This window comes from Aedes albopictus, chromosome 2, assembly GCF_035046485.1.
Source record: "Aedes albopictus strain Foshan chromosome 2, AalbF5, whole genome shotgun sequence".
Lineage (NCBI taxonomy): Eukaryota > Metazoa > Arthropoda > Insecta > Diptera > Culicidae > Aedes > Aedes albopictus.
In genome coordinates this window covers 309,634,722-309,662,011 of record NC_085137.1, presented here as the reverse complement: position 1 = coordinate 309,662,011, position 27,290 = coordinate 309,634,722, and the positions used below count along the sequence as shown (strand labels likewise).

At 42.7% G+C, this 27,290-nt stretch overlaps 1 protein-coding gene across 4 annotated transcripts in view; it reads left to right on the top strand.

The window, feature by feature from the left end:
- LOC109422497 (four and a half LIM domains protein 2) overlaps positions 1 to 21,707 on the top strand; it is an 866,140-nt gene extending 844,433 nt beyond the window's left edge. For 3 of the 4 annotated variants that reach the window (XM_062852254.1, XM_062852255.1, XM_062852256.1), the window contains 3 exons: positions 17,565 to 17,734; positions 17,809 to 17,995; positions 20,619 to 21,707. In XM_062852254.1, the coding sequence (XP_062708238.1) occupies positions 17,565 to 17,734; positions 17,809 to 17,995; positions 20,619 to 20,776 (515 nt within the window). In that variant the 3' untranslated portion in view covers positions 20,777 to 21,707. Of the gene's footprint in view, positions 1 to 5,191; positions 5,878 to 17,564; positions 17,735 to 17,808; positions 17,996 to 20,618 lie in introns of those variants that run through there. The other variant, XM_062852257.1, reaches the window with a different exon arrangement.
- The last annotated feature ends 5,583 nt before the right edge of the window (positions 21,708 to 27,290 follow it).

The following is a 27,290-nucleotide window of genomic DNA, read 5'->3' as shown; positions in this document are numbered from 1 at the left end:
CTTTTGCATTGTGGTTTTGTCTAAAACTTTGCCGAAAAGAGTAGAGGTCGCACACGCATACCGAAGTCGTGAGGGAGCTGCGAAAGCAACTCTTCACGAGGTGAATGTAAATTACACTCACCTCGTGGAGAGTCGCTTTTACAACTCTGTCATGACTTTGGTATGCGTGTGCGACCCCTACTCTGTTCCACAAAGTTTTAGACAAAACCATAATGCAAAAGACGTCCATACATCGTTTCTTGATTGCACGCTTCTGAGCTGAGTAAATGGCAAGTGAGTGTAAATATTTAAAAGTGAGTGTTCCCATCCCTGACGCCATCTTCGGTGCTTGCAACGTCACCATTGAGGTGCTCATCGTAATGCTGCCGCCACCTCTCGACCACCTCACGCTCACTCGTGAGAAGATTCCCGTGATTGTCTCGGCACATGTCGGCATGTGGCACAAAGCGTCTGTGCGAGCGGTTCAGCTTCTCGTTGAACTTCTGTGTGTCCTTAGCGCGGTACAGCTCTTCCATCGCTTCGTGATCTCGTTCTTCCTGCTGGCGCTTCTTCCTCTGGAAGAATGGCTTCTCGCCCATGATGCATTCTTCTCGTTTTTCAACTGATCACTTTCGCCGTCGTACCAGTCGTTTCAGTGATTCGGAGTCGCGAAGCCTAGTGTTGCAGCCGAGGTATTATCTACACGGAACCGCCAAACTACCCAAAATTGAGTTGTTTTCACGCAATCCCATAGTTCGTCCCAATAAGCCAAATTTGAGTAAATCGATTAAACTCACACTAGGTAAATTGCCTTCACCTCCAGCAAAAACATTTACTTAAGAGTAGGTAAATTCAACCCAAGACCCCCCTCATTCAACCCAAATTTGAGTAAACCTGCATTTACCCAAAATTGGCTTATTGGGCTCAAGGACCCCCGTAGGGTAGATGCAACTCTGTTTGTTTTTGACAACATCGGTGAGGGAAAGAGGGAAAACAACCTAATGTTGGGTAACTAGTTTATTCGATATACTCAGCTTTGAGTAAAATCGACCCAAAAATTAGGTAGTTTGATTTCTCCGTGTAAGGCGGATCGGATATCCCTCCAGCCATCTTCAAGTGTAGCTGCGCCAAGCTGTTCTTCCGTTGGTACGGCCACTGCTAGCTGCTGCACGTAGTCTTAGGCTGCGGCCAGAGTGGACGCGTCACGCGGCGCGACGCGGTGCGGTGCGTTTTTGACGCGGTTTCCAACGCGGCTTGATAGCCAGAGTGAACGCGGTGCAACGCGTCTGTTCGTAAAGTAAACTGAAAAGTTTTCATAATTTCCGTCACCTTTGCACATGAGTACATGTTATCTGATGAAAAATTTCCAAGAGATATGTGATTATTGTGCTCAACCTATAATTAAAAATAAATCATTTATCTAAATTTACCCTCAAATGCTATTTACTTCAGATGATTCAGAAGAGATATACATTTGGGACAATGGTGATTCCCTAACCTCAAATCTACCCATCCTACAGGTACAAATTTTGGAATTTTATGAACAAGTGAGCTTGTAGTCAGAGTTACCACAGGGTTGTATACGTAAAAAATGGCGCCCCTTGGTTTATTTTTAAACAGTGTATTTTTATTTTGAAACTATTTTTTAAGCTTACACCTAGTAGAATACTTTGAGATAGTAAAATAAACGAGAGGGTATCAACCCTTTTTGTGCATGAAACATGGGTAGGGCTAATGTGAAAACTCTGCTTGTAATGGGTGTAGAATGACAGAGATTTCGATTATTTCCGTTAAGTCATTAGTCATAAATTTGAAGAAATTACTGATTTTGTTTCGCATAATAGGTGAAAAGTGAGGTTACCAGACGCCACCGTATAATCAACATGTGGTATTATTCATGTTAATATATTTTATATTCACATTGGAATACATTTGAAAAACAATTTCGTAAAATTAACGTCATGGTTTGGTAAAAACGGACGAAATCCACACAAAAATACAAAATTCTCCGCGCGAACCGCGTGACTTCCGCATTAAAAACAGTGCATGCACTGTTTTGTCGTGCGTCGCGCGGCTAAACGCTTTCCGCTTCGCATCGTTCCGCGCGCACTCTGGCATGTTATGATTGTTTTCCTTGTATTCCAATGAACGGAGTTCCGCCGCGCGTCGACGCGCGACCTGTCAAATGCCGCATTGCACCGCGCCGCGCCGCGTGACGCGTCCACTCTGACCGGCACCTTAAGCCACTATTACGTTATGCAGCTGCTCGATGTTGAAGCGCGGCGTTCGACGCTGGCAATAGAGGTAATCACGTTCAAATGTATGCGTGCCTTTTTTGTAGATGTATTTGTTAAACTGCGAGGAAAATATTTGCACTCTTGCCCCGGACGTTAGTTTTATCATTATTTACCCGTTTTACCCAATTCGATTGGGTAATATTTGCATATGCAATCTGAACAGCCTTTCAATCGGCGTGCACTTTTGTGTGAGGAAAAATTTGCGCTAGTGTTCGTGTGTTGAAATGTCACTTATCTCTATAGCTGTCGAAAGTTTGAGCGCATGCATACAGCGACTAAGTAGTGATCCGAATCTATATTCGCACTGCGGTTCGTGCGGACATTGGTTATACCCGAGAAGAATTTACCGTCGATTAGAACGTGGTCGATTTGTAAGAAGGTGATTTGGACTACCATACCACGGGAGGTTGCAAAGTTTACGCATCGCTGGCCGTTATCATTCGATACGGCGTGCAGGCTTTTTCGCCCGATTACCGGTCTGTACATTTCCTCCCTTCCTACCTGCGCGTTCATGACGCCGACAACGATTTTCACGTCACGCGGTGAGCAACCGTTTGCTCTAACTCTCTCGTCATCAGGTCTCCCTTCGTGTGGGAAGTGCACGTTGATGATGCCGTAGTTGAAGAAACGGCCCTTAACTCTCAACATGCACATCCTTGCGTTGATCGGCTGCCACCCGATCACACGTTGTCGCATCTTGCCCAACACTATAAATCCTGTTCCCAGTTCATTGGTGATGCCACAGTTTTGGTAGAAGGTAGCTGCTCGATGCCCGCTTTTCCACACTGTTCTGTCCAGTCCAACAAAGTTCCTGCAACGACACGATGTCGGAGTCTCGAAGGATTTACTTCTTTAACCAACCTTTAATTCAGACCCCACAAAAGCTCTGAGGTACTTTGAAGTTGGATTTCACTGCCGCAGAATGCAGCAAAAGCTGTTGAATTATTGAAATAAATTGTTTTTTCCCGTCGGTAGATTGTAAAGAAACAGTTGTTTTCGTCCTTGGCAAGATGCAGACAAAAGTATGCATGGATTTTTAGCATTCGAAACATCGTATTCCACAACCAAAGAGAAAATTTTCTTCGTTTCACTGTGATGGCGTTTTATGATTTGGTGGGCAAACATATTAACCGGCATATCTTGGTCAATATTCTAAAGCTACATCTAGGCTCAGTGTACCAGTTATGGCTATAGTACCTCAAATTCGCCATAGTTGATTTTCAACCTTTAAAGATACAAATCAACAAGAAAAAAATCGTGAACAACAGATCATGATCACTAAAGATGATTGCAATCATTCAAACTTCACAATTTGCTAAAATTATGGTAGAAATAAATCATTTTCCTTAACTTTTCGGCCTCCTTGCACCCTATTTCGCCATAGTGTACCAGTTATGGCAACTCCCATAAGGAATGCATGTGAATAGTGCGAAGTGGAACCCAAATTAACAAATGTGTCCATAACTGGTACAGGGTTCCTATCATTGGCACACGCCGTAATAAATACTAAAAGTAGTTTTGGCTCCGTTTCTATATTTTTCCTGTAAAGTATTGAAACAAATCAATCATTTGACTTATTGTTTACATTCGTCGGTCTTCTTCTTATTTTTGTAGAAATAGTTTTTCTTAGGTAGTGCGATAACTGGTACAGGCACCCTATCTCAATTTAAAACGCTCTGCTCAATTAGTACTTTGAGCACATGATTTGATTTCAATTACAAAGAATTTGACCGGCTTTAAGAATAAACACCTACGGTCAAATAATAATTTTAGAGACCATCCTATGCATCATAGTATCACGTAGCAGGTATGCCAGGAATTGAATTCAGGTTGTGCCCAAAATAGACGTGAACTAGACGGAAACAGAATTCGAGAGAAATTATTCAATTGTATAATTTTAACGAAATTTGTTGTTCTTTTACAATACTTTTTTGGCTATTAGGCGTCCTAACGCCTTCACCTATGAAATGCAAGTATAAATTCGATCATTATTGATCGGTGTTTAGATAAGCGGGAATTAAATAAAAACCCTTTTTATTTTAGTTAGAGCGAAGTAAGCCCGTAAAGCTATCGTTTTTGTACGATCTGTTGTTGATGTTATTTAATCTGCTGAGCTGCATTTCTCTCCCTGATCTTGTATCGCTGTCCTATTGCGAAGTATAATTTTGCATCTTTGCACGAAACTTAAAACCCGAAGTAATACACCTATCAGAGCCATACGGCTACACAGGAAGTTTATGCAATCTCACGCAAGTGCTTGTTGTCAAAATATCCAGCAAACCGGGGTAACCTCGGGCAATGACAGAGTGGACATGAGTCATACGTGGTATGCTCTCCATGCAATTTGTTTGCCACCACGCTCTACGGCTAAAGATGCCTACTAGCCATATGCGGGGTAAGCTGGTTTAAAATGCAACGTTCTCTGAGTTGCTATATGCACAAATCCTGAAGAGTTGAAGAAAACAAACTTCTCTTAATAAACTGAGTCTTTCCATCCTGCAACAAGCAACCATGTTGCTCCATTTTTTTTTATTTCGTTGAACTTAGATGGAAACGCATAGTTTTCTGCTCTAAAACTATGGTACAATGTTTACTATCACCACTTTGAATGACTCTAAATATAATTTCTAGTGAAAATAACCGGTACTGGAATGGCATACTTTGACGTTTTAAATAACTTGCTCCTACAACCACCAAAGAGAGTTGAGCTTTTCTTCTTGGACGAGAGCTTTGCTCCATCAACCACCAACCAACCGGCTGGAACTGGAAGGTATTAGGAGGATACCTTATAGCGCAGAGCTCTAGCGTACCACAACCGCTACGGCTACGAACAAGCAAACGGACAGACGACGACGACCTACCCGACTACCACGCGGAGAGCCAGCCAAGTCACACAATAAGAATAACACTGGCGCTGGTCGCCGCGCCGGTTTCAGTTATGAATGAACTTTTGATTGGATTACATCGGCGGCTGCGGTGCTAGATGCTCACTCGGAGAGTTCGGAGTAGTCGCGTGTGAAGTTACAACGTGACGCGGATTTTACGAAGGTGCCGGTTCGGTACAGGGAACGAACGAACGATCGAAAAAAAAAACGCAGCGCGTGTGAACGAAAGTGACTCGAACTGCCCCCAACTAGAGTGGCCGAAAGTGCTGGTGGGCTCTGCTTTGAATCATTTGCGGATGCACTATTAGAGAGGCTGTTGGAAAGCAATTTGAGTATCGATCACCGTCGATCACGGGCTACAGCAGTGGTCACACAACCAACCGAAAAGAAAGTGTGAAAAGTGTCGGATTGCTGTTTTATGCAATAGTGGGTCTTCGAGAAGTCGTGGGGGCTAAGTTTATTTTGTTACACGGTGTCCGGGAAGGTTTGAAAGTTCACTATGGCGACCGATATTTTGTCGACGGATTTTGACCGGTTAAGGCTCAAAACCAAAACCGTTGGAGCAGATCGGATCAAGCGGGCCAAAGACAACAACGAGGACATTGCTGTGCTGAGTATGTTCCTGCCGGGGGCGACCGCAGCCAAAGAGAATGCCACCTTCCGGTGTCATTTGGGGATCGAGTGCCGGTTGGGAGATTGTCGGGACACAACGCCAGGTACATCAGTTAAATATAAAAGCTGTGATGGATTGTATACAAGACACAACCGCGAGATTGACGTTGAATGACCTAAACCAAAATTCAACATGCTGCGATAACGTTAAACATGTTTCTAAGATTATTATAGTATTAGGTATGCCTCTTAAGAGAAATCAGAATAGGGCACTGCACTGTTTTGATTTTGTATGGGGTTTTGGCGTTTCTTGGCCTTGTTGCTTACATAATTTCTGTGAGACTGAAAGAGAAGGAAAGAATTTTATGCAGTGCCCTATAGGGTTTATGACATGATAACGGCGCGGTGGCACCTCTCCAGGAAGTCCTTCTGGGATCACGCTAGAACTTCATCCGAGATTCGTCCAAGAAATCCTTTGTGGTTTTTTAACAAATTTATTCCAGGGCTCCTCCAGGTGTTTCTTGTGGGATTCCCGCGGAGTTCTTGATGAAATTCTTGCTGGGGTTTATTTGGGATTCTTTTGTTATATCTGGGATTCTTCCAAGAGATTCTCCTGAGATGCCTAAAGAGGCTCTGTCTGGCATTCCTTCAAGGGCGCTTTCCAGGATTCTTCCAGAAGTACTCTTAAGAAATACCTTCTGAGATTACTTCTGGAGCTCCTAAATTCCTTTAAAATTCTTTCCGTAATCACTCTAGCAATTTATTCCGAGATTCCCCCAGGAACTCCTTCTAGAATTATCCCAGCCATTTATCCTGATATTCTTCCGAGAACTTATTCCGTGGTTTCTCCACAAATTTATTCTAGGATTTCTTCAAGGTTTCCTTTTGTGATTGTTCAGGAGCTCTATATGAAATAATTTTTGAGGTTCTTTCAGAAGCTCCCTCTAGAATCCTTTCTGAGATTCCTTAAACGTTTCTCCATAAATTCCTTTTAGGAATTCAAAGGATTTCTTGCGGGACTTCTCGAGGAGTTGCAGGAATCGTAAAGGAATTTCATCCTGGATTCTCCTCATAGTAGAGTAAGGTTGGGCAAAAGTTCGACCCTAGTTGAAAATACAACTTTTTTCAAAAAATCAAAGCAGATAAAAATAAATGAATACCGTATGGTGATTCTACCATCCATGAGCTAAAATTTTGCTGAACAAAGTCACCCCAAATGTCTTTTCAATTTTGAGTTACAACGCTTTTTGTATGTGTGCGTTTTATTCGAACTCTTGCCCCACCACTGGGGCAAAAGTTCGAATCAAGTGTTTGCGGAATTTCGCTAACCGTAGCACACTATTTTGACACTTTGGTAATAGGAATACCTGAAATCAATTAATATTTGATGTTGGAACTGGAATACACTTTAAAGTTTGATCTGGATTTTTCCCAAATCAAGGTTAAATTTACTACACCAAAAAATTAGTAGTTTTTCGTCAAATTTAGATAAAACAACATTTTTGTTCAACTTTGATCGGATTTTCTCACTAATTCCATTATTTTTAGAGATAATATGTACATTTTGTATAATTTTAGGTTTTTACCCTAAGTTGCCACATGACTCGAACTCTTGCCCCACAATTCGAACTTTTGCCCCACTATGTGTAAAATTTGACTTCCAAATCTTTTTTGCAAAAAGTTATACATGCTAAAGCATCTTCAAAATATACCTAGTTACGCCCCAAAACAAAAGACTGAATTCGATTTCATTACAATTCCAATCCATGTGTTGGAAGGACCATCGCATATTACAATTTTTTGGTCAAAAACCAACATTTTGTCATAACTTTTCGAAATATTGATCAATTTTCATTATTTTTGGAGTGAAAGTCTCTTTTTTAAAAAGGCTTCGAACAACCTTGACACCCGAAAGAAATAATTTGAATTGAGCTCAAAAACTTCAAAAGAAACTCTTGCCCCACTCGAACTTTTGCCCCACTCTACTCTAATCCTAGAAAATATACCTGGAAATCCCAGCATATTCACCCGGGATTTCTTCCGGAATTCCTCCGGGAGTTTTCTAGGGAACCCTTGCCGGGATCGTTCCGGGAAGTTCTTCTGGAATTCTTTCAAAAACTGCTTCGGAGATTTCTTCAGGAACTCTTTTTTTTTAGGAACTCAGGATTCATCTATGAGCTCTTTTTTGGTTACCTCCATGGGTTCCGTTTGGAATTCCTGCAGATCTTTCCGAAATTCATCCAGAAGTTCATTCTGGAATTCTCTCAGATATTTCGAGTGGACATCCTCCAAGTTTATTGGGGAATGTTTTGAGAAATTCCTCCTACAGTTTTCATTTATGGCATTCATTATGAAATTCCTAAAGAATTTTATGATAAAATACTCCAGCAAGTTTCTTCTGGTCTTCCACCAACAGGAGTTCCTGAAGAAATCTCAGTTATTTCTTCTACGATTCCTACAGAAACTCCTTCCAAAATTCCGTCTGGGATTTCTTCCAGGAATTTCATGTGAGAATCCTCCTGAAATTCCTTGAGGGATTTCTTCTTTCTCAGGAATCCTACAAGAAATTCTTTCAGTATTTTTTTAAAAGCTTCTCCAGGATTCTTCCAGGAACTCCCTCCGGGGATTCTTTCAGTTACTACTTCAAGGATTGCTTCAAGAATTCAGAGAATTTCTTCTGGACTTCTGTCAGGAATTGCTTCTGGAATTTCTTCAGGAACTCCTTCGTGGATTCCTTTTGGGAATTTCTTGCGGGATTCCTTTGGAAACTCTTGCCGGGATTGTTCCGGGAAGTTCTTCTGGAATTCTTTCAGACACTGCTTAGGGGATTTCTTCAGGAACACTTTCCAGGATTCATCTATGAACTTTTTTTTTTTGGTTACCTCCATGAGTTCCGCTTAGAATTCCTGCAGATCTTTCCGAAATTCATCCAGAAGTTCATTCTGGAATTCTTTCAGATATTTCGAATGGACATCCTCCAAGTTTATTAGGGAAAGTTTTGAGAAATTCCTCCAGCAGTTTTTATTTATGGCATTCCTTATGAAGTTCCTAAAGATTTTTTTATTAAATATTCCATCAAATTCCTTTTGGTCTTCCACCAACAGGAGTTCCTGGAGGAATCTCAGATGGAACCTTTTAGGGATCTCAGAAGAAATTAGAAATCATAGGAGAAGATTCTGAAGGAATCCTTAATGAACCGCGGAAAAATCTCATCAAAAACTCCCTACGAATCCCATAAGAAACCCTTGGAGGAGTCCTGGAACAACTTTATGGTGAAACCGCAAAGAATTTCTTGGGGGAATCCCGGATGAGCTGCCTGCAAACCTCCTGGAGGGTTGCCACCGCGCCGTCATCAAGTCAGGACCCAGCGCACTTTCCCACGCACACGAACCCCACAAGTTGAATTCATGCGAACCACCCATGAAAAGCAGGCTAAATTTCTAAGTCCGAAATTTGACAAAATTTGTCTGACGAAAGCCACAAACTGTTTCGTGGTGGCTTGTCAGTCTTGACAAAAATAAAACACTATTTATGTTATTTTGGGGACAAAATAACATAAATAGTGTTTTATTTTTGTCAAGACTGACAAGCCACCACGAAACAGTTTCGTAAAACAGTCGAACACACCAACGAAAGCCATAAAGGCCACAAAATGTTCCAAACGTTCCAAACAATCCATGAACCTCTTAACACTCAAGGGTCACTTCATGAAAGATTTGTAATAAGGCTGATACAAATTTAATTTTGACTTTTAGTCTTTATGACCTAGGCTTTCCGACTGATCAGATACTGTCTTTTGAACTTTCAGAAGACTTACTGGACATGATGGATTACAAACCGTATTTTTGTACAATGAAAGAAGTTACTGTTAGACCCGTAGACTTCAGGATCTGAACTCAAGAACAGTTTGGATGACCTAGGATATCCTGACTGTTCTGATACTATCTTTTGAGCTTTCAGAAGACTACTGGACATGATAGAATACAACTCGTAGCTTTGCATAATGAAAGAAGTTACGGTTACACCCGTAGACTTCAGAATCTGAACTCAAGAAGAGTTTGGATGAGCTAGGATATCTAGACTGTTCTGATACTATCTTTTGAGCTTTCAGAAGACTACTAGGCATGATAGAATACAAATTATAGCTTTATACAATGAAAGAAGTTACTGTTACACCCGTAGACTTCAGGATCAAAACTCAAAAACAGTTTGGATGACCTAGGATATCCCGACTGATCTGATACTGTCTTTTGAACTTTCAGAAGACTACTGGGCATGATATAATACAAATCGTAGCTTTGCATAATGAAAGAAGTTACAGTTACGCCCGTAGGCTTTGGGATCTGAACACAAGAACAGTTTGGATGACCTAGGATATCTTAACTATTCTGATGCTATCTTTAGAGCTTTCAGAAGACCACTGGACATGATAGAATACAAATCGTAGCTTTGCATAATGAAAGAAGTTACTGTTACACCCGTAGACTTCAGGATCTGAACTCAAGAACAGTTTGGATAACCTAGGATATCCCGACTGTCCTGATACTATCTTTTGAGCTTTCAGAAGACTACTGGGCATGATGAAATACAAATCGTAGCTTTGCATAATGAAAGAAGTTACAGTTACACTGGTTGAGTTCAGGATCTGAACTCAAGAACAGTTTGGATGACATAGGATATCTCGAATGTTCTGATACTATCTTTTGAGCTTTCAGAAGACTACTGGGCATGATGAAATACAAATCGTAGCTTTGCATAATGAAAGAAGTTACAGTTACGCCCGTAGGCTTTGGGATCTGAACTCAAGAACAGTTTGGATGACCTAGGATATCCCAACTATTCTGATGCTATCTTTAGAGCTTTCAGAAGACCACTGGGCATGATAGAATACAAATACAAATCGTAGCTTTGCATAATGAAAGAAAACACAGTTACACCCGTAGACTTCAGGATCTGAACTCAAGAGCAGTTTGGACGACCTAGAATATCCTGACTGTTCTGATACTATCTTTTGAGCTTTAGAAGACTACTGGACATGATAGAATACAAATCGTAGCTTTGCATAATGAAAGAAGTTACGGTTACACCCGTAGACTTCAGGATCTGAACTCAAGAACAGTTTGTATGACCTAGGATATCTAGACTGTTCTGATACTATCTTTTGAGCTTTCAGAAGACTATTGGGCATAATAGAATACAAATCGTAGCTTTGTGTAATGAAAGAAGTTACAGTTACACCCGTAGACTTCAGGATCTGAACTCATGAACAGTTTGGTTGACCTAGGATATCCCAACTGTTCTGATGCTATCTTTTGAGCTTTCAGAAGACTACTGGGCATGATAGAATACAAATCGTAGCTTTACATAATGAAAGAAGTTACCGTTACACCCGTAGACTTCAGGATCTGAACTCAAGAACAGTTTGGATGACTTCACTAAATAGATACAAATATATCTCATCTCTATGAGAGCTAACGACTGCCGGAGTAGCTTATAAGAAATTCGACTATTTTGCTTGCAGCTGCACAATTACCAATTTAATACTTTGATGCGGTTGCCTTCGTCGTAGGAAAAACGAGAAGAATTGTGAACTCTCAAGTGCAGTGGAACTGAATGGCGAAATTTTACGCAGAAAGTCAAACAAATATCTATTACAAAAAGTTCCAAGACCGGCCGGGAATCGAACCCGTAGCCCTTAGTATGGTCTTGCTGACTACCAGCGCATTTACCGCTTCGACTATGACATTAGTGATTTGTATGGCCTCGTGATCATGCGGCTAGTGTCGATTAGGGTTCGATTCCCGCCGCAGCTGTCTGGAAAAGTTTTAGGCTGTGCCACTGGGTGTTGCATGCTAGTCCATTGTCTAGTGTCGTGCTTCCTTCAATGGGCTCACTGGAAGCATTGAACGTGTCCGTGTCTTTAGATACAGACATACAGTATCGAATCGGTAATCCTCCAAGAAAGCGTAAAAACATGTCATATCGACATTTTCATATTTTTATAGCCAGCGTTCATTCCACTTTATGTCAGCTAATTCCCTGGAGTTGATCACTTCCCGTTTCATGAGTGCTTCTGCAACATCGCTTAACCTGTTAACATCCAATGCCCACCGCTGACTGACTGCCGTTACAACTATCACGATCGTTTACAATCAATTAACGATAAAACTAATTGCCCACAAAAGATCCAAATGATTGTACTTTGTCGCCAGAAAAGTCTCGTCTTAACCCCTTCGTCTCCACCACGCAAAGGCATAAATTTTCACGTGCGGGTTAATGTCATCATTGCGACCGATCGTTCCGAGAGTATAACAAATGCATCGCTCTGAAACCGGAACGCAGCAATAAAAATCCATTTTATTATCACCTACCGCTCTGATCGCTGATCGCGACGATCAGCTTTTTTCTGCTCCCCTATAAATATGGATCGATCAAACCGCAGTAGGTAGTGGGTTGCCACTTTTGGACACCTTGCCGCTCCGAATCGACGTTTAAACGGAACACATCAACAACGGCGAGAAAAAACCGCGCAAAAATTCTACGCGCCAATTAATAAATTATTGTTTTGGACGCCATATTGGGCGATGTAACGCCATTTGACATTTTCAACATGCTGCGTCCCCTCGCAACGTATATAGGGGTTGGCAACTCGGTCTTCGCTAATGACCCCTTGAACCGCGTACGATGACGGTCCGATCTGATCGACGCGATGATGTGATGACCATTATGAACAAACGCGGTAGCGATCGCAACTCGCTGGAACCACCCACGTGCCGGTTTCTCCCAATAACACAACTTTTAATCTTGAGGCACGAAAAAAAAACGACAGAAAGAAAGATCACAACTCAGTTCGGCAACCTTGTTGAATGTTTACCTGAGCGCGCGAGGTGGTCGCGATCGAGCAGAACCGTTTGGCGTTTTTTTTTTCTGTTGCTTTCATTAAATTTTCGCGCGTGGGCTTCTAATGTCGAATGCCGTGCATGTGTAACATGTGAAGATCAAACACGATCGCATCCGACGGAGACTTTGCATAGAATTTTGAGAGCTGAACTGAATCAGTTATTAGCTCATCGCGATGCCAATATTCGTCATAATAAAATCACAACGATCTTCATATGTATTTTGGCGGGCGGATGCAAAATATGGACGATTAGCCACTTAGCATCAAATTTGGCTTGATGTGAGATCGGCTTGGAGTGTTTGTTTTAGCGTCGAAATCATGGGAACAAGATTGGCTCCGATCAAGAGGGGCAGGTGTTGATCACGAACTGCGGGAGAGTGTCGTTTTCTGAGGAATGACGCAAGATTAGGACTCAAACAGGGGGTGTCATGCGCTTTTTGTGGATGTGTCATGGACATTTTTTGAAAGTAATCTTAATATTAGATCACCTTTTTTTCCACTAGTATGTAGCAGTAGCAGGTTTCAGTCCTGAGCAGCCATAATGGAGCAGAGAGCTGAATTAGGAGATCTCCATCCTGGACCATTGGTCGCCATCGCTTTGACCTGTGGCCAGGTCAAATATCTGTCGATTTCCTTTATTTCCTTGTTAATGCTGCGCAGTCATGAGCCTGTAGGTTTGTCTCTGCTGCGATATCCTTCTGGATTCCAATCTAACGTTTGCTTGCAGATTTCGTTCCCGCCACTGCGTAGAGTGTGGCCGACCCTCCACTTTCGCTCCCGGATTTCTGTAGTTATTGGCTCTTGATGACATCGCAGCCGCTGAGTGATCTCCACTGATACACACCTAGTTTCACTGGCGTACAACAGCAGAGATTTCACGTTCGATTTGAAAATTCAGATTTCGGTACGTCGACTCTGATCGATCTGATTGTCGTTCCATGCATTTCTTAAACTCACAAAGGCAGTCCTCGCCTTCTTGATCCGTGCACCTTTGTGCCACCACACACCGGCTTCCTTTTGACTACCGAGATATTGGAAGATTTAAACATTCTCTATTGCTTGTTCAGATACCGTGAAGCTGGAAGGGTTGACCGTGTTTACATCCAACGATATTGTTTTGTTGACGTTGATAGTAAGACCTTCCAACGAGGAGCGATTGACAAGATCATTGAGCTTACTCTGCATATCAGAGCGCCGTTGAGCTAGGAGAACATCTTCCACCAGTTCGAACTCATTTAAATACACCATGGTAATCCCAAGTAACAACTTGTAGTCAAATAGTCTAGAAGAGGTTTTTAAAGTCATCATAAAACCAAAATATAAGGTATAAGGTTTTATGACGGTTCTCAAAACCTTTGCAAGACTAATTGGTTATCAAGATGTTACTTGGGATGGGCTACCTCTGCAACCCACGATTTGGTTCATGATCTATCGCACCTACCAGGATCTCGCCTATTACGATGAGGAACAGTATACTGAAAAGCTGTTTAATGGCTGTTATAATGCTCAGAACAGTGCTTAGTGGTTACCTGGGTAGTACGGGGTCAGCTTTGAGCATCTCGGCTGATATGAGATCGACCTCCGGGGCTCTGTTCGATTTCCTGCTACGGATGGCTGTTTCTATCGCCTGCAATGATGGAGCTTCGGTGTTGACATGGATAATGCCTCGAACCCTAGGCGGATCATGCTGAGGTGTTGGTGGCGTGGCCGACACTTTAAAAAAGTTTCCAAAGTGCTCTAACCAGCGTTTCAAATGGTCAGCCTGGTCAGTCAATAACTGTGCAGTCTTTCAAGGGCATCGTAGCATTCATCTTAGTCCCACTAAGGTGACGTAAGACATCGCAGAGCAGACGAATGTTGCCGATATTTGCTGTTTTCTCACCTTCGTCGGCTTGGGAGTCCGTCAACGCTCCTTTATCTACTCTACCACTATTGTCGATTTTCCCCTTTGTCGAACGCGACGATTTGAATCCATCGCGGGTAAAACTATCGCCAGAGTCGTCGCCAGCCATTCAGCCATTCAGGAATCTGACGTTTCTTCGATCTCACTAACACAAACAGCAGCAGAGGTGGTGTTTGATTCGTCGCGATGATTCAGAAATGCCGACTAGAAGTTGGCAGCGCGTTTTGTTGTGAAAGCAACATTCAATATCTTCTCAAAAGCCGAATTACGCTGACGGGTTAAGTGCCCCGCACAATGCATACGTTTGCGTGTGCGTGACAGTAGTTTGACACATTTCCCATGGGAAAACTGTCAAAAAAACGCAAATCTCGACGGAACGAACGCTATGTGCTCCAGGCCGTAAGCCGTAAATTTGGCTCCTCGTATTTTCGCTCGCTCTAATCCGGTTTTAGCTTTTTTTTTCCTCCAGATATCATCAGTGATCAACTGCTTTCTGTCGGTGCGTAGTAGTCCGAAATTTTGGCACATAACTCAGAAATGAGAATCTTAGCGTTAAGCTAAATATTGGGCATTTCCCACCCTTTCGCAGTTAGTATAAGTGCGGGATCGTGAATAAAACTGCGATTTTGCATCGAATCGTGTCGGTGTCTTCTGCGCACTTATGCATTACAAAATACTGAATAAGTGCGCAGAAGACACCGAAACGATTTGATGCAAAATCGCAGTTTTATTCACGATCCCGCACTTATACAAACTGCGAAAGGGGTCCAGTTGGGTGGGAACTGCGCAATATGTTCAGCAAAAATCGAACATTTCGTAGGATACTCAGATATACCTTCTGTTTGTAACATAAAATTTCTGAAAACATTTAGGATTCCAGAAGAAAATTCTACTGGCTCTTACTTTTAGCTATATTCACACATGTTAAAAAGTACACAAGCGAGTATGTATACTCATTTGGTCTAGTTGATTCATGTTGCAACTACTGAAACCAACAATTGTTTCCATTGATGCAAGTACAATCCGCACACCCACATCTGAATGCGCAGCCATAAAATCAGTGAATTACTTATTAACGATCCTCCATAAATCGTTATGGCTCAATAAGTCCTAATGCTACTCGATAAAATAGTAAGCGAAAATTTGAAATTCAAATCAACTGACTCCACATTCTGCCACCGCCACCACCGGCAACCTGTAGTGTAGAGGTCAACTCAACTGTCAGCCAGCAGTCAGTGGCAACAAGTGTCGTTTGGGCCCCTTGACTCAGACTAATAAGAAGATATGCGGAGCGACAATGGCGCCCACTGGCTTCATCCATCATACTACTCGATTGGGGCATCCAGGTTAAGCCACCTCTGATTGCGTTTCGCCAAATCTGCTACACCAGATTGAATCGCGATTCCTCAAACCCCTTGACTTACTTTGATCTAGTTCATCCGCCCACCACCAAATAAAACCATCAAGCGACGCTTAATTGCAGTTCAATCTCTTTTCATAGAACGACATTTGTCAATCTTCTCAGCCTGCTCGGCAAGGTATGGCTGCTGGCATGGCAACCCCCATGATGACGACAACGACGTTGATCGTGATTGGGTGCACTCACTCGAGGAGATCTGATCTCTCGGAAATGCAATCGGCTTTACTTCCTGTGCAATCGACTGATTGCGGTTTTAGTGGTTTCCGAGGGGTTCCTGACAGTCTTGAATGTTGCAGTTTTGACATGATATTTGCGTGACAGATGGATTTGGCTGCGTGCTTTGATAGTTATCAAGTTTGCCATGAATTCACAAACATTTTCTTCGACAAAGAGCTGTAAAACTGCGTGGCATTAGGGTTGTCGCTTGAACCGGTCCATACCTTTAGCGATGCAGCCTTCGCGAGCAATAAACGGTCGTTACGACACAACGACGCCCGTTTCTCTACCCGACCCGTACTAGAAAAGTCTTCACGCCCACGCACTTTGAGCTCTAGCCAAGCTGGTCCGTCGTCCAATGGTCCATAATAACGACGGACGACTAGATGGTGGAAAGTGAAAACATCGCCTTATAGGGTCGGCGGCGATCGTAAATTTGCTTGCGGTAGACAAGATTATAAATGTGCAACACTCTTCTTCCGTACTCGTCAATGACTCCCGGCACCTTCCTACCAACAACAGCTGATCTGATCTTAGGGTCGAACGAGGCAGCTTTTGTCGAGAATCTACGATCGACGCGAGACGATGAATTGTTGTTTAAATTGCCACTTTGTAATCCCAGTGGTGCTATTTCATCCGGCGCGAGATCGCGCTTCTTATTTATTTGACAGTTCGCGTGAATTCCAAGCCTTCTACGGTAGCGTGCGCCAGTCAGCCGCCATGAATCATCCTCCTCCTCGAGCGAAGTCCCTCTCGCGAACCGTGTGTAGGACGCCTCTTGGCTTGGCATAACAGTTTAGTGCGCCCATAAAAATAATAATTCCATACTTCCAGCCGTAATAGCAGCATCACTCAATGTGCAAGTACTTGCGTCTTTGGTGCATTGCGTTCGCCTTTTCACCAGCGAACGTGGTGTTCTGTTCTGTTCATAGAACACCGGATCCGCATGGCGAAACGGAAAAGCGCGCGCAAGTCATGCGATGCACTGACCTGACTCAATCACATTGCTTTCATCCGTTTCTTTCCTCGTTCGGAATCCGCACACGAGTTTTCAAGTGCCCGCACAAGCGGTTCCGCCAGCAATCATGGAGTGTACTCTCCGGCTTAGCCTAATGGAATCCCATTCAGAAGTGTGCATGTTTGCCTGGCAGTAATTGAAAACTAACTTTTTAAGTGACAAATGTTTAATCGTAAAGGATTAGCGCGTCTGCCTCGTGTTGGGTTCAATCAACAATCAAAGTTGATTGATTGCGTCTTGTTTTGTCCGAAGTGACATCATGGTTAGGCAGAGTACTTTGTTATTGCTTTCGGCTACTGGAAACTAATTCTTATTTTTTTTTTCTCAATCCAGGAACCAAAAAGATGGAGTACAAGACCAGACAGTGGCACGAGAAGTGCTTCTGCTGCTGCGTCTGCAAAACCGCCATCGGTACCAAATCCTTCATCCCCCGTGAGCAGGAGATCTACTGCGCCGGATGCTACGAAGAAAAGTACGCAACCCGTTGCATCAAGTGCAAGAAGGTAAGCGAAATCAGGGCAGCCAACCGAACCGCACGGCATTTTCAGAACAAAACTGACCCCATTTCATCCAACAGATCATCACCAGCGGCGGTGTGACCTACAAGAACGAACCGTGGCACCGCGAGTGCTTCACCTGCACCCACTGTCAGGTGTCCCTGGCCGGGCAACGCTTCACCAGCCGCGACGAGAAGCCGTACTGTGCCGAGTGCTTCGGAGAGCTGTTCGCCAAGAGATGCACCGCCTGTGTCAAGCCAATCACAGGTAAGAATGGTTTGGCTTTGTTTTCTACTTTCAGCCCTGTGGACCCACATAGTGCGTGCAAAAAACCAACGTGACATATCTCTATCCTGGGCCTGTTATCGCCTTGGCCTGCTGACTGGTCAAATTACATCGTTGGGCCTGTTTTTTCTACAACAAAAGTAAAAGCCAGAACTACTTCTCCTCGACCCACAAAACACATTCCTATGGTCGCCAAACCCTTCGTCTCTCCGAAACCACCAAGAAGGCATTGCTTCAGTTTCAGAGAGGGGCTAGTGCACATCGCAACCTCAAGGTTAGCTGCGTAGCCTGCAGCAACGAACATCGATGACTCGCTTTGGAGTGTCTATCATGGTAGCATGCTGGCGCTTAGCCAATTTCCCGAGTGGTCCTCTAACACTCCTTTTGTCCTCGGAAGGCGGGCAGGGTCAACCCCTCCCGCGTCCAACTGTTTTGCAGACATTAAGAACTGATGCCAACGAGCAACCCGATCCGACCTGCCCGCAAGGAAGAGTATCACTACCCAGCAGGCCCTATCAGATGCACCAGAAGGTTGCTGACAGCAGGGTTGCCACCTGCCCCGGCCCTTGCCGAGAGCCCCTTTCCAACCGCGAGCTCGGATCCAACCCAGTAGACCGACGCCACGACAGCAACGCCACCATGACTTCCTTTCCACGGACACTTAATCGCTGTAAGGGTATTTCGACCGTAGGGCACCGGTATGACCTACGAAGCCGACTCCGGACCCCTGGACCACCTCTTGTGCCGCATCTGAACTAGCCATTCTCCGAGTCCACGCGCCACCTCCTCTGTTGCTCCCAGGCGATGTGGATAGAAGCCTTTGAAACGGCGTTCCAGCTAAATTCATACCTACACACCCTCTGGACAAGGTTGTCCGAAGTTGTGTCCTCTCCGCATGTGGCAAGCATACGGTCACGCATTGTGCGAAAACGCGGGCACACGAACAAAACGTGTTCTACCGTTTCCTCTAAACCATTGCTAACCAAATACCCGGGAGAATCCGCATGCCCAAAACGGTATAGTTACTGTCGGAAACAACCATGACCTGAAAGGACCTGTGTCAGGTGGAATGTAACTTCCCCATGGCTCCTATTAATCCAACTATCTACCTTTGGTATCAACCCAAGTGGACCCATACCTTCCTTTGGTGGAACTGTCCCATGCTCGCTGCCATTTGACCATAGGGCCATCCTGGCAGTCCTGCGTATGCCTCTTGTGCCGCGCATTTTGAAGCACTCCATGTCCTCACAGATAAGGATGCCGATAGGCACCATACCAATGATGACGCAGAGAGCGTCGTGTGACACGGCACGGTACGAATTCGTAACCCTCAGGCACAAGTACTTTCCAGCTTACGACGGCAGCATTCAGTACTTAGCGCAGTGCCCCACGCCGGGCCTCCATACCTTAGAATTGACGTAGCGAGACTAGCCAGAAGCTTACGCTTACTTGCGTACACCGCAGAGCTATTGGACATCATCCAGGACAGTGCCGCAATAGCTGTGGAGGTTCTTTTACAGGCATAATCAACGTGGCTACCGAAGGTAAGCTTATCGGAGCGCTTCGACGGGATAGTGCAATCACCTACACTGATCACCGCCTGCAGCTCCGACTTCCGGTTGCTCACGAGTAGTCGGTAGTCAACTTCATCTCCTCGATCGTTTCACCGTACACTTCGAGAGTAATGTCGTCGGCGATTCTGACAATCTTCACTCCCACTTGGTACTCTAACCTCAAGACCTCGTCGTACATGACATTTCATAACATCGGACCCAAGATGGAACCTTGCGGGACTCCTGAGGTTATGTGAAAGCACTTCCGACCCACCTCTAACTATGTCGTAAACTAGTACTCGATTCTGAAAATAACTTCCGAGAATCTTGTACAGGTGCCCGGGTATCCCCAGACGCAAGAGCGCATTGGTAATAGCAGACCAGCTGGCGCTATTAAACGCCTTCCTTACATCCAGAGTCACTACTACACAGTAGCGAATCCCCCATCTCTTAGGCTCGGCGGTTTTCGTTACCGACAAGATAACGTCTAAGGTCGAACTCCCCTTTCGGAACCCGTACTGGTTACTCGAAAGGCCATTTTCGTCCTCGGTGAACCTCAACATTCTATTGAGGATGATCTTTTCGAGCACCTTCCCCGCCGTGTCTATCAACCATATTGGTCTATATGCCGACGGGTCTCCGGGTGGTTTCCCCGCCTTTGGCAATAGAACCAGGCTCTGCTTCTACCATGCTTCTGGGAAAACTCCCTCGTCCAGGCATTTCTACATAGCAGACCTGACCCTCTCCTCATCGCCAGCCCCAGTCCCCGGCTGTCCTACGAAAGGAGGCCAAGGACTAGGATCATGACGCGGAAAAAGCCCCTCTATTATCCCCTCAACATCTCTGGAGATTGCTCTGTAGGAGCCATTACACCTCTCGTCTTGGCCATCACAATCCTGTAGGCGTCACCCCGCGGAAAACTGAGTTATTATCCGACATCTCTGGTTACAACATGAAGTTCCAGAAGCTTGAAACAAACAATCGTTTGAGATATCGGAACACAAACCATCTTTTTAACATTTTTAACGATTATTTTTAACAATTTTTCACAGGAATCGGCGGTACCCGTTTCATCTCGTTCGAAGATCGTCACTGGCACAACGATTGCTTCATCTGCGCCATCTGCAAAACGTCACTGGTCGGTCGTGGATTCATCACCGATGAACAGGACGTCATCTGTCCGGAGTGTGCCAAGCAGAAGCTGATGTAAGAAGTTGAGAAGCAGCAAACCCGACCCGCCAGTAGTGGTGGCACTTCACTAAACAATTGTACACACAAACACACCCACAATCCCATACACTATTGTAGAAAACGAAACACAAAAATCAAAATAACATAAAATATATTCTATCTCTCTCTAAATTGCAAACGAAAGCAACTGAAACAATTGTTACAACGAAACAAAAACACAACAAATTGATATTCTAAAAGCAACCAACCGAGTGTTTTAAAGGAATTGAAAATCGTCATAGTCTACATTCATTCGATGGATCAACAACACAACTACCATAACTTATAGTGAAGCAGTCTTTCACCACAGTGTATGTACTAGAGTTGTTGTCAAACAACCCGATGATGGTGGCCATCTTGCAAGGCGCTTTTCTGAATGATTTTAATATTGTGGCGTCATAACTTATTGCTTTTATGATTTTTTTTCCTTCAATAGAAATTACAAATTCAGGATTTATTTTATGATGGTTTTAATTCCTCAAATATCGGTTATTTGTGGAAACGTGTTGAATTATTGTATTGCCATAGAGAATATTTTCAAAGGTCATAGATTGGATGATATATTTCTAAACTAAATGCTTAAAATATATATTTTAAAGAAAGCTATTATTCTATGAAGACAGTTTTAGGACAAGCAGTTGGCTTTATTTTATCCTGTAGCAGAGATACTTTCAAAGCAACACAAACACTCACACACGAGATTAGCGGGAACGGCCTATATTCACAAAAGTTGCCTTTTACTAAGAACAAAACGATAAGAAACAAACATCAAAACCTACACCTTATATGAATGGGAGACAAATTTTAAATAAAAACACTAATGGTCGTTCTAGTTTTTAACGGCTTTTATCGAAAAAAAAAACTTAATTAAGATGAACAGAAACAAAAAATATAAAAGTATTTAAAAAAGAGTAGAACGCAAAAAATATGCTTTCATAAAGAAAATGTATCCCTAACATTGATCGCTTATCCTCTCCCTCTTTATGTTAACGTTGTTATTCCTAAGCTTAAAGATGAAAGAAGAAAAAGAATCAATTATCACCTACTATTTAACTAGGCGGTCAACGAAAGAAAGAAAACTGTATTTAAACGCAGAAGGCGGAATATTACTATTAGAGCACCCAAGTAACCATGACGCTTTATATAGAGCATTAATTTCACTTTATAGTGTATTATGTGACATGCGATATAAAGTTGTTTTGTCATATAGGCACCATAAAAGTAGGTTTAAAGTCGAAAGTGGCGCTATTATTGTTGATTTAAAGCAAGCTTTACTGTGGTGATTGCTAAAGCATATAAAATGCTTGTACCTTATAGCTAATGCAATCAAATCGTATGGAATGCATACTTAATGCATCATGTCAAAAAAGAAAAAAAGTATATTTTTCATTTTTCGATCTATTTTTATCTTCCGATGCTCTCACTTTGATGTTTTCTTTTGTATTTCGGGAATTGAACCTAGACTGCTGAAACTGGACCACGATGAAACTCGGACGCGCTAACGCTGTGTGCTACGATACCATGTATTTTGCACCTGGAAAAATGCGCAACATAAAGAAACGTATACTTAGCTCGTGCCTTATTGAGTTGTGTTTTCAGCAACTCCAAAAAATGTGCTGTGGTCTGAATGCCATCAGTTGTGTTACTTTCGAATTCTTGTTGTGTTGATTCTGTTTTTTTTGTTTTCATACGTGCTCACTTCTACCTAATATACAATAAATAAGAAACCATACAAATAGCGCTTTAATTCTTCCTTTTATGAAATCGAGGCGTTATGTTAAATAAGGAAACCGATAACCCACATCATTTTTGTTCGCTCAGCATCTGATTGTTTTCATGTCCCAACCAGAAACCCAAAAAAACATACAAAATATAAATTTTCAAACAGCAACATCTGAGCATGATAATCTAAGTGCTCCGCAGCAATCTATAACAATTTTGGTTCGTTTTTCTTTTGTTTTAAATGATTCTGTTTTTAAAAGTGTTTTACAGTTTTTTTTTTCGAGCTGAGCGATATTTTTCTGTTTACAACGATGGAAGCTTTAGTAAAGGCATATATAAAGTAATAAATGCTTGCATTATTGATTGCTATAAAGCTTTTAACATGGTAATGCAATGAAGCATTTTACAACGGCTCTATAGAACTATACAGAACTGTCAAAATCTCGTAATGCTTCAATGCTTTCATAATGAAGATTAAACGCTTCATTACTTGACAGATGTAAAATAAATGTTATGTTGCATTAGCTAAACTATAATACGATTGAATTAATGTTATGATGTAATGCTTGTGGTTACTTGGGCACTCTTATCAGAGATGATTGACTTAACATTTACTAAAGATAATCCTAATCCTAGAAAAAAGAAAAGAAAAGATGAACCAGTAGCAGGAGGAGTAGGATAGCGCTTAAGATCAGGACTCATTGATTTGTCCCTTCTTTGTCACATCAGAAGCAGTATCGTATAACGAATATTTTTACCGATTAAATTATTATTTATTCATATTAACACCTCGATTACCATTATGTTGATAACAGGAAACTTTTAGAACGGGCAGTCGCCTGTGTTTATTGTACGGAAGAAAGCTGGTGGTTAATGAAGTACATACATATATAGAACTATATCAAATCAGAAAAAAATCTAATCATTTCACCTCTTCTTTGTTATATTTAATAATATTTTAGCGATAGTTGGATTTTCAATAAATTATCTCTCCGAAATAAGACTTTTTCTTGAAATGGAAAGAAATCCATATTTCTTTATAAATATTTTGGCTGCGAATTCTTCAACCACTTCAATTTCATCACCGTTGATAGAAATTCGGGCTGGCGGGCGCGTTCCTTCCTGGAGCATTTTGCCATCATGTACTTTGTCTTCGACACATTAATGACTAATCCGATTCGCCTGGCTTCACTCTTTAGTCGGATGTACCTACGTTTCCGCCATCGTCTCAAATTTGCGAGCTATAATATCAATATCGTCAGCGAAACCAAGCAGCTGAACGGACTTCGTAAAAATCGTTCCACTCGTGTTTATCTCCGCTCTCCTTATTACACCCTCTAATACAATGTTGAACAGCAAGCACGAAAGACCATCCCCTTGCCGTAACCCTCTGCGAGATTCGAAGGGCATCGAGCGAGAGTGTCCCTGATACTCGAACTACGCACATCACTCGGTCCATCGTCGCCTTGATCAATCTTATCAGTTTATGCGGAAATCTGTACTCGTGCATAATCTGCCATAGCTGGTCTCGATCGATTGTATCATACGCCGATTTGAAATCGATGAACAAGTGGTGTGTGGGCACGTTGTATTCGCGGCATTTCTGCAACATCTGGCGGATGACGAACATCTGGTCCGTTGTAGTGCGTTCACCCATGAATAAATTGACCTACATACTACGTTCAGATTTCAAATTAAGAGCAAGACAAGGAGCTAGGTATTTCCGAGGGTATTTCAGATTCGATTTAGACGTTCTACAGTGGCGTTTCGGTTTTATCACTGGTCGTTTTAATCACTACTCGCCCAAATTCACGGTTTTCTGTTCGATTTTATCACGATTTTCATTTCGTCTTTATCACACTTGTTTCAAAACATTCCGAAATCAATATAAAGTCAATACAGCATTGTCCAGTCCACCAAAACAGTTAATTAATATAAGCTATGACTAATATATTTTGCCGCTGAACAATTTTTGATAAAAAATTCACATTTATTTCTCGTTTCGCCAAATTCACGATTTCGTTTTTATCACGGTAAATTTTTTTTTTGAGCGTGATAAAACCGAAAAACCACTGTATTTGCGTTTTATCATAATGAAAAGTTGGGTCAGCCATATTAATTTTGCCGCCAATTTGGATTTTTATACCAAAACATTTTTTCACCATGATGACAACCACCGTTTTTCAAAATGTTTGCATCAATTAAAAGCTGAAACATTTTTACATAACATATCAAAAAATTGGAGATGTCTTTTTTCTATCAAAAGTTATCTGCAGTTTTGTAAATTAGGCCACGTTTTTTCCATACATTTCCATGCGCACCGGCAACGACATGCAACAGCATCCGAGTTTACGCCTGCATGTATACACGAAGGCACCTGCCGCAAAATTTGGGCGAATCGGAAGTTCGTGTCCGTTTTTTACTGTTTCTCAATGATGTTGGCATTGCTTTTATAACTTATTTAATGTTTTGAAAAGCTTAAATCTTCAGCTTTCCATTAGTGGGTTCAGATTTTAAATTCGTGTTCGTAAGCACTGCGAAATAACGCTGCATTTATGCAAACGATCGGCACCGGGTCCAATGCGCAAAAGTGGCATGTTTTACAAAACGGAAGATAGCTTTTGGAAGAAGAAAAATACATCTCTAATGTTTTTATATGTTATGTATACATGTCTCAACTTTCAAATGTTGCAAACATTTTGAAAATCGGTGGTTGCCATCATGGTGAAAAAAATGCTTTGGTATAAAAATCCAAGATGGCGGCTGTGGTATTTATTGAAATATTGTAGCCACGATAGGTTATAATTATTTATTCCATTATTATAGTATCACTGTTGTAAGTATATTCTGCCTTCCAATGACTGTGTTCCACCCTGTGTGTCAGTCTCCTCAACTTCACGATTGTTGTGATCATCCGCAGGTGAACCCGACTACCACATCTCCTTTTTTCCAAAAAAAAAACAAAGGACTATGCGTCTAACCCATCTAACCCCAGCCCAGTGGATGTGCGTTCGATGGGGATCTCCAACTGGTCCTCTTTGAGCTCCGTAAATGCGTCCGTGGCATCTTTTGATTCGACTGCCGCCGCCGTCGCCACTGCCACCACATCAGCCTACTCACCACCACCTAGACTGGCCGCTTCTAAGGCCGGATGTTCCTTGAGCTTCGGCGGTGGCGGAAGCGACGCTTCCAGCTTCAGCGAACTCAGCATCCGACTGATGTTCTTGACGGCGGCATTGTGATGTACGCGTTAGTTTTGTTAGATGATGTGGAGTGTCTCTTCGATGCAGTTTAGAGATGGGCTTCTTCTCGTGGGAATCCTCATTTTCCTCCGAGTGGCAACAAATCCGGTCTTCGTCCTCGTTCACGTCGAATCCTCTCGAAGTCGTCGTTGCCGCCGCCTCCACCGAACTCTTCGTTCTCCTTGTTGGCATCCTCCTCGGCGATGGGTTCGTTGGGTACTACATCTTGGATGTCGTCCAGCGTGAACGCCATGCCTCCGATCTTGGATGGCCTGGAGGAGGAATCCACCGAGAGGGTGTCCAGATTGCCCCCGCTCATGTCATCCGACCGCTTCTCCTTGGCAAACAGTTTGTGCGCCTTCAGTTTTAGTTTCTTCAGTTCCAAGCGGGTTGCTTATCATCGATTGCAGAAAGTTCTCGGATTTCAGGTGTATGATATAAGGCACGAATTTTCTTTACATGAACCACATTTCTGCTAAATGACTACCAGGTTTTGCTATTCTTGCCCGATTTCCAACTCTTTCAAATGACATGCCTCATTCTCAGTCGTGTTCCGCCTTGTGTGGCCTATTTCTACATTTACTGCAAAGGCACCTCCCGTTACCATGACAAAATATTCTTGCCCGCACCGGTCGGATTTTCATCCGGCGCAAAGGCACCTCCTTTTTCAAGGCGAAGTATTCTTGCCCGCACCGGTCGGATTTTCATCCGCCGCAAAGGCATCTTCCTCTTTCGAGGCGAGATATTCTTGCCTGAACCGGTCAGATTTTCATCAACCGTCAGGCATCCCCCTCTTTCAAGGCGAGATGTTTTTTGGGCCAAATTCGTCAAAATAATACTTACTCTAGCGTCCCGCACACGTGAGTTTGATTTTCGTCGCCATTATGGGGTATTTATTGAAATATTGTAGCCACGATAGGTAATAATTATTTATTCCATTATTATAGTATCACTGGTGTAAGTATATTCTGTCTTCCAATGACTGTGTTCCACCCTGTGTGTCAGTCCAATAGAGGTAATAAACTATAGAGGACGAATGTCGCTGCTGTTCCCTTTGTTCTCGCTCGCAAACATGTCGGGTATCTATCTGTCAAACTGCATACTTTTTTGCTTTGACACTTATAGCCCGGCCTATCTCCGCCAGCAAGAGATGTTTCGGCAGCGACGCCAGCGACATTCTTCCTCTATAGTTTATTACCTCTATTGTCAGTCCCCTCAACTTCACGGTTGCTGTGATCATCCGCAGGTGAACCCGACTACCACAGCGGCCAAAATCAATATGGCCGACCCAACTTTTTATTATTGTAAATATTTAGTACAGTAGAGGTTCGATAACTGCAACATGTTTACGTTCCACTTAGCGAACAAAATTCGATAACTGCAACGTCAAATAGGCGTCAAAAAACCCATCAATTGACGTTAAATGAACGTAAAATTCATTCGATTGTTCATTTGGGCTAACTTAAATCTATGGTATCACTGGTGTAAGTATATTCTGTCTTCCAATGACTGTGTTCCACCCTGTGTGTC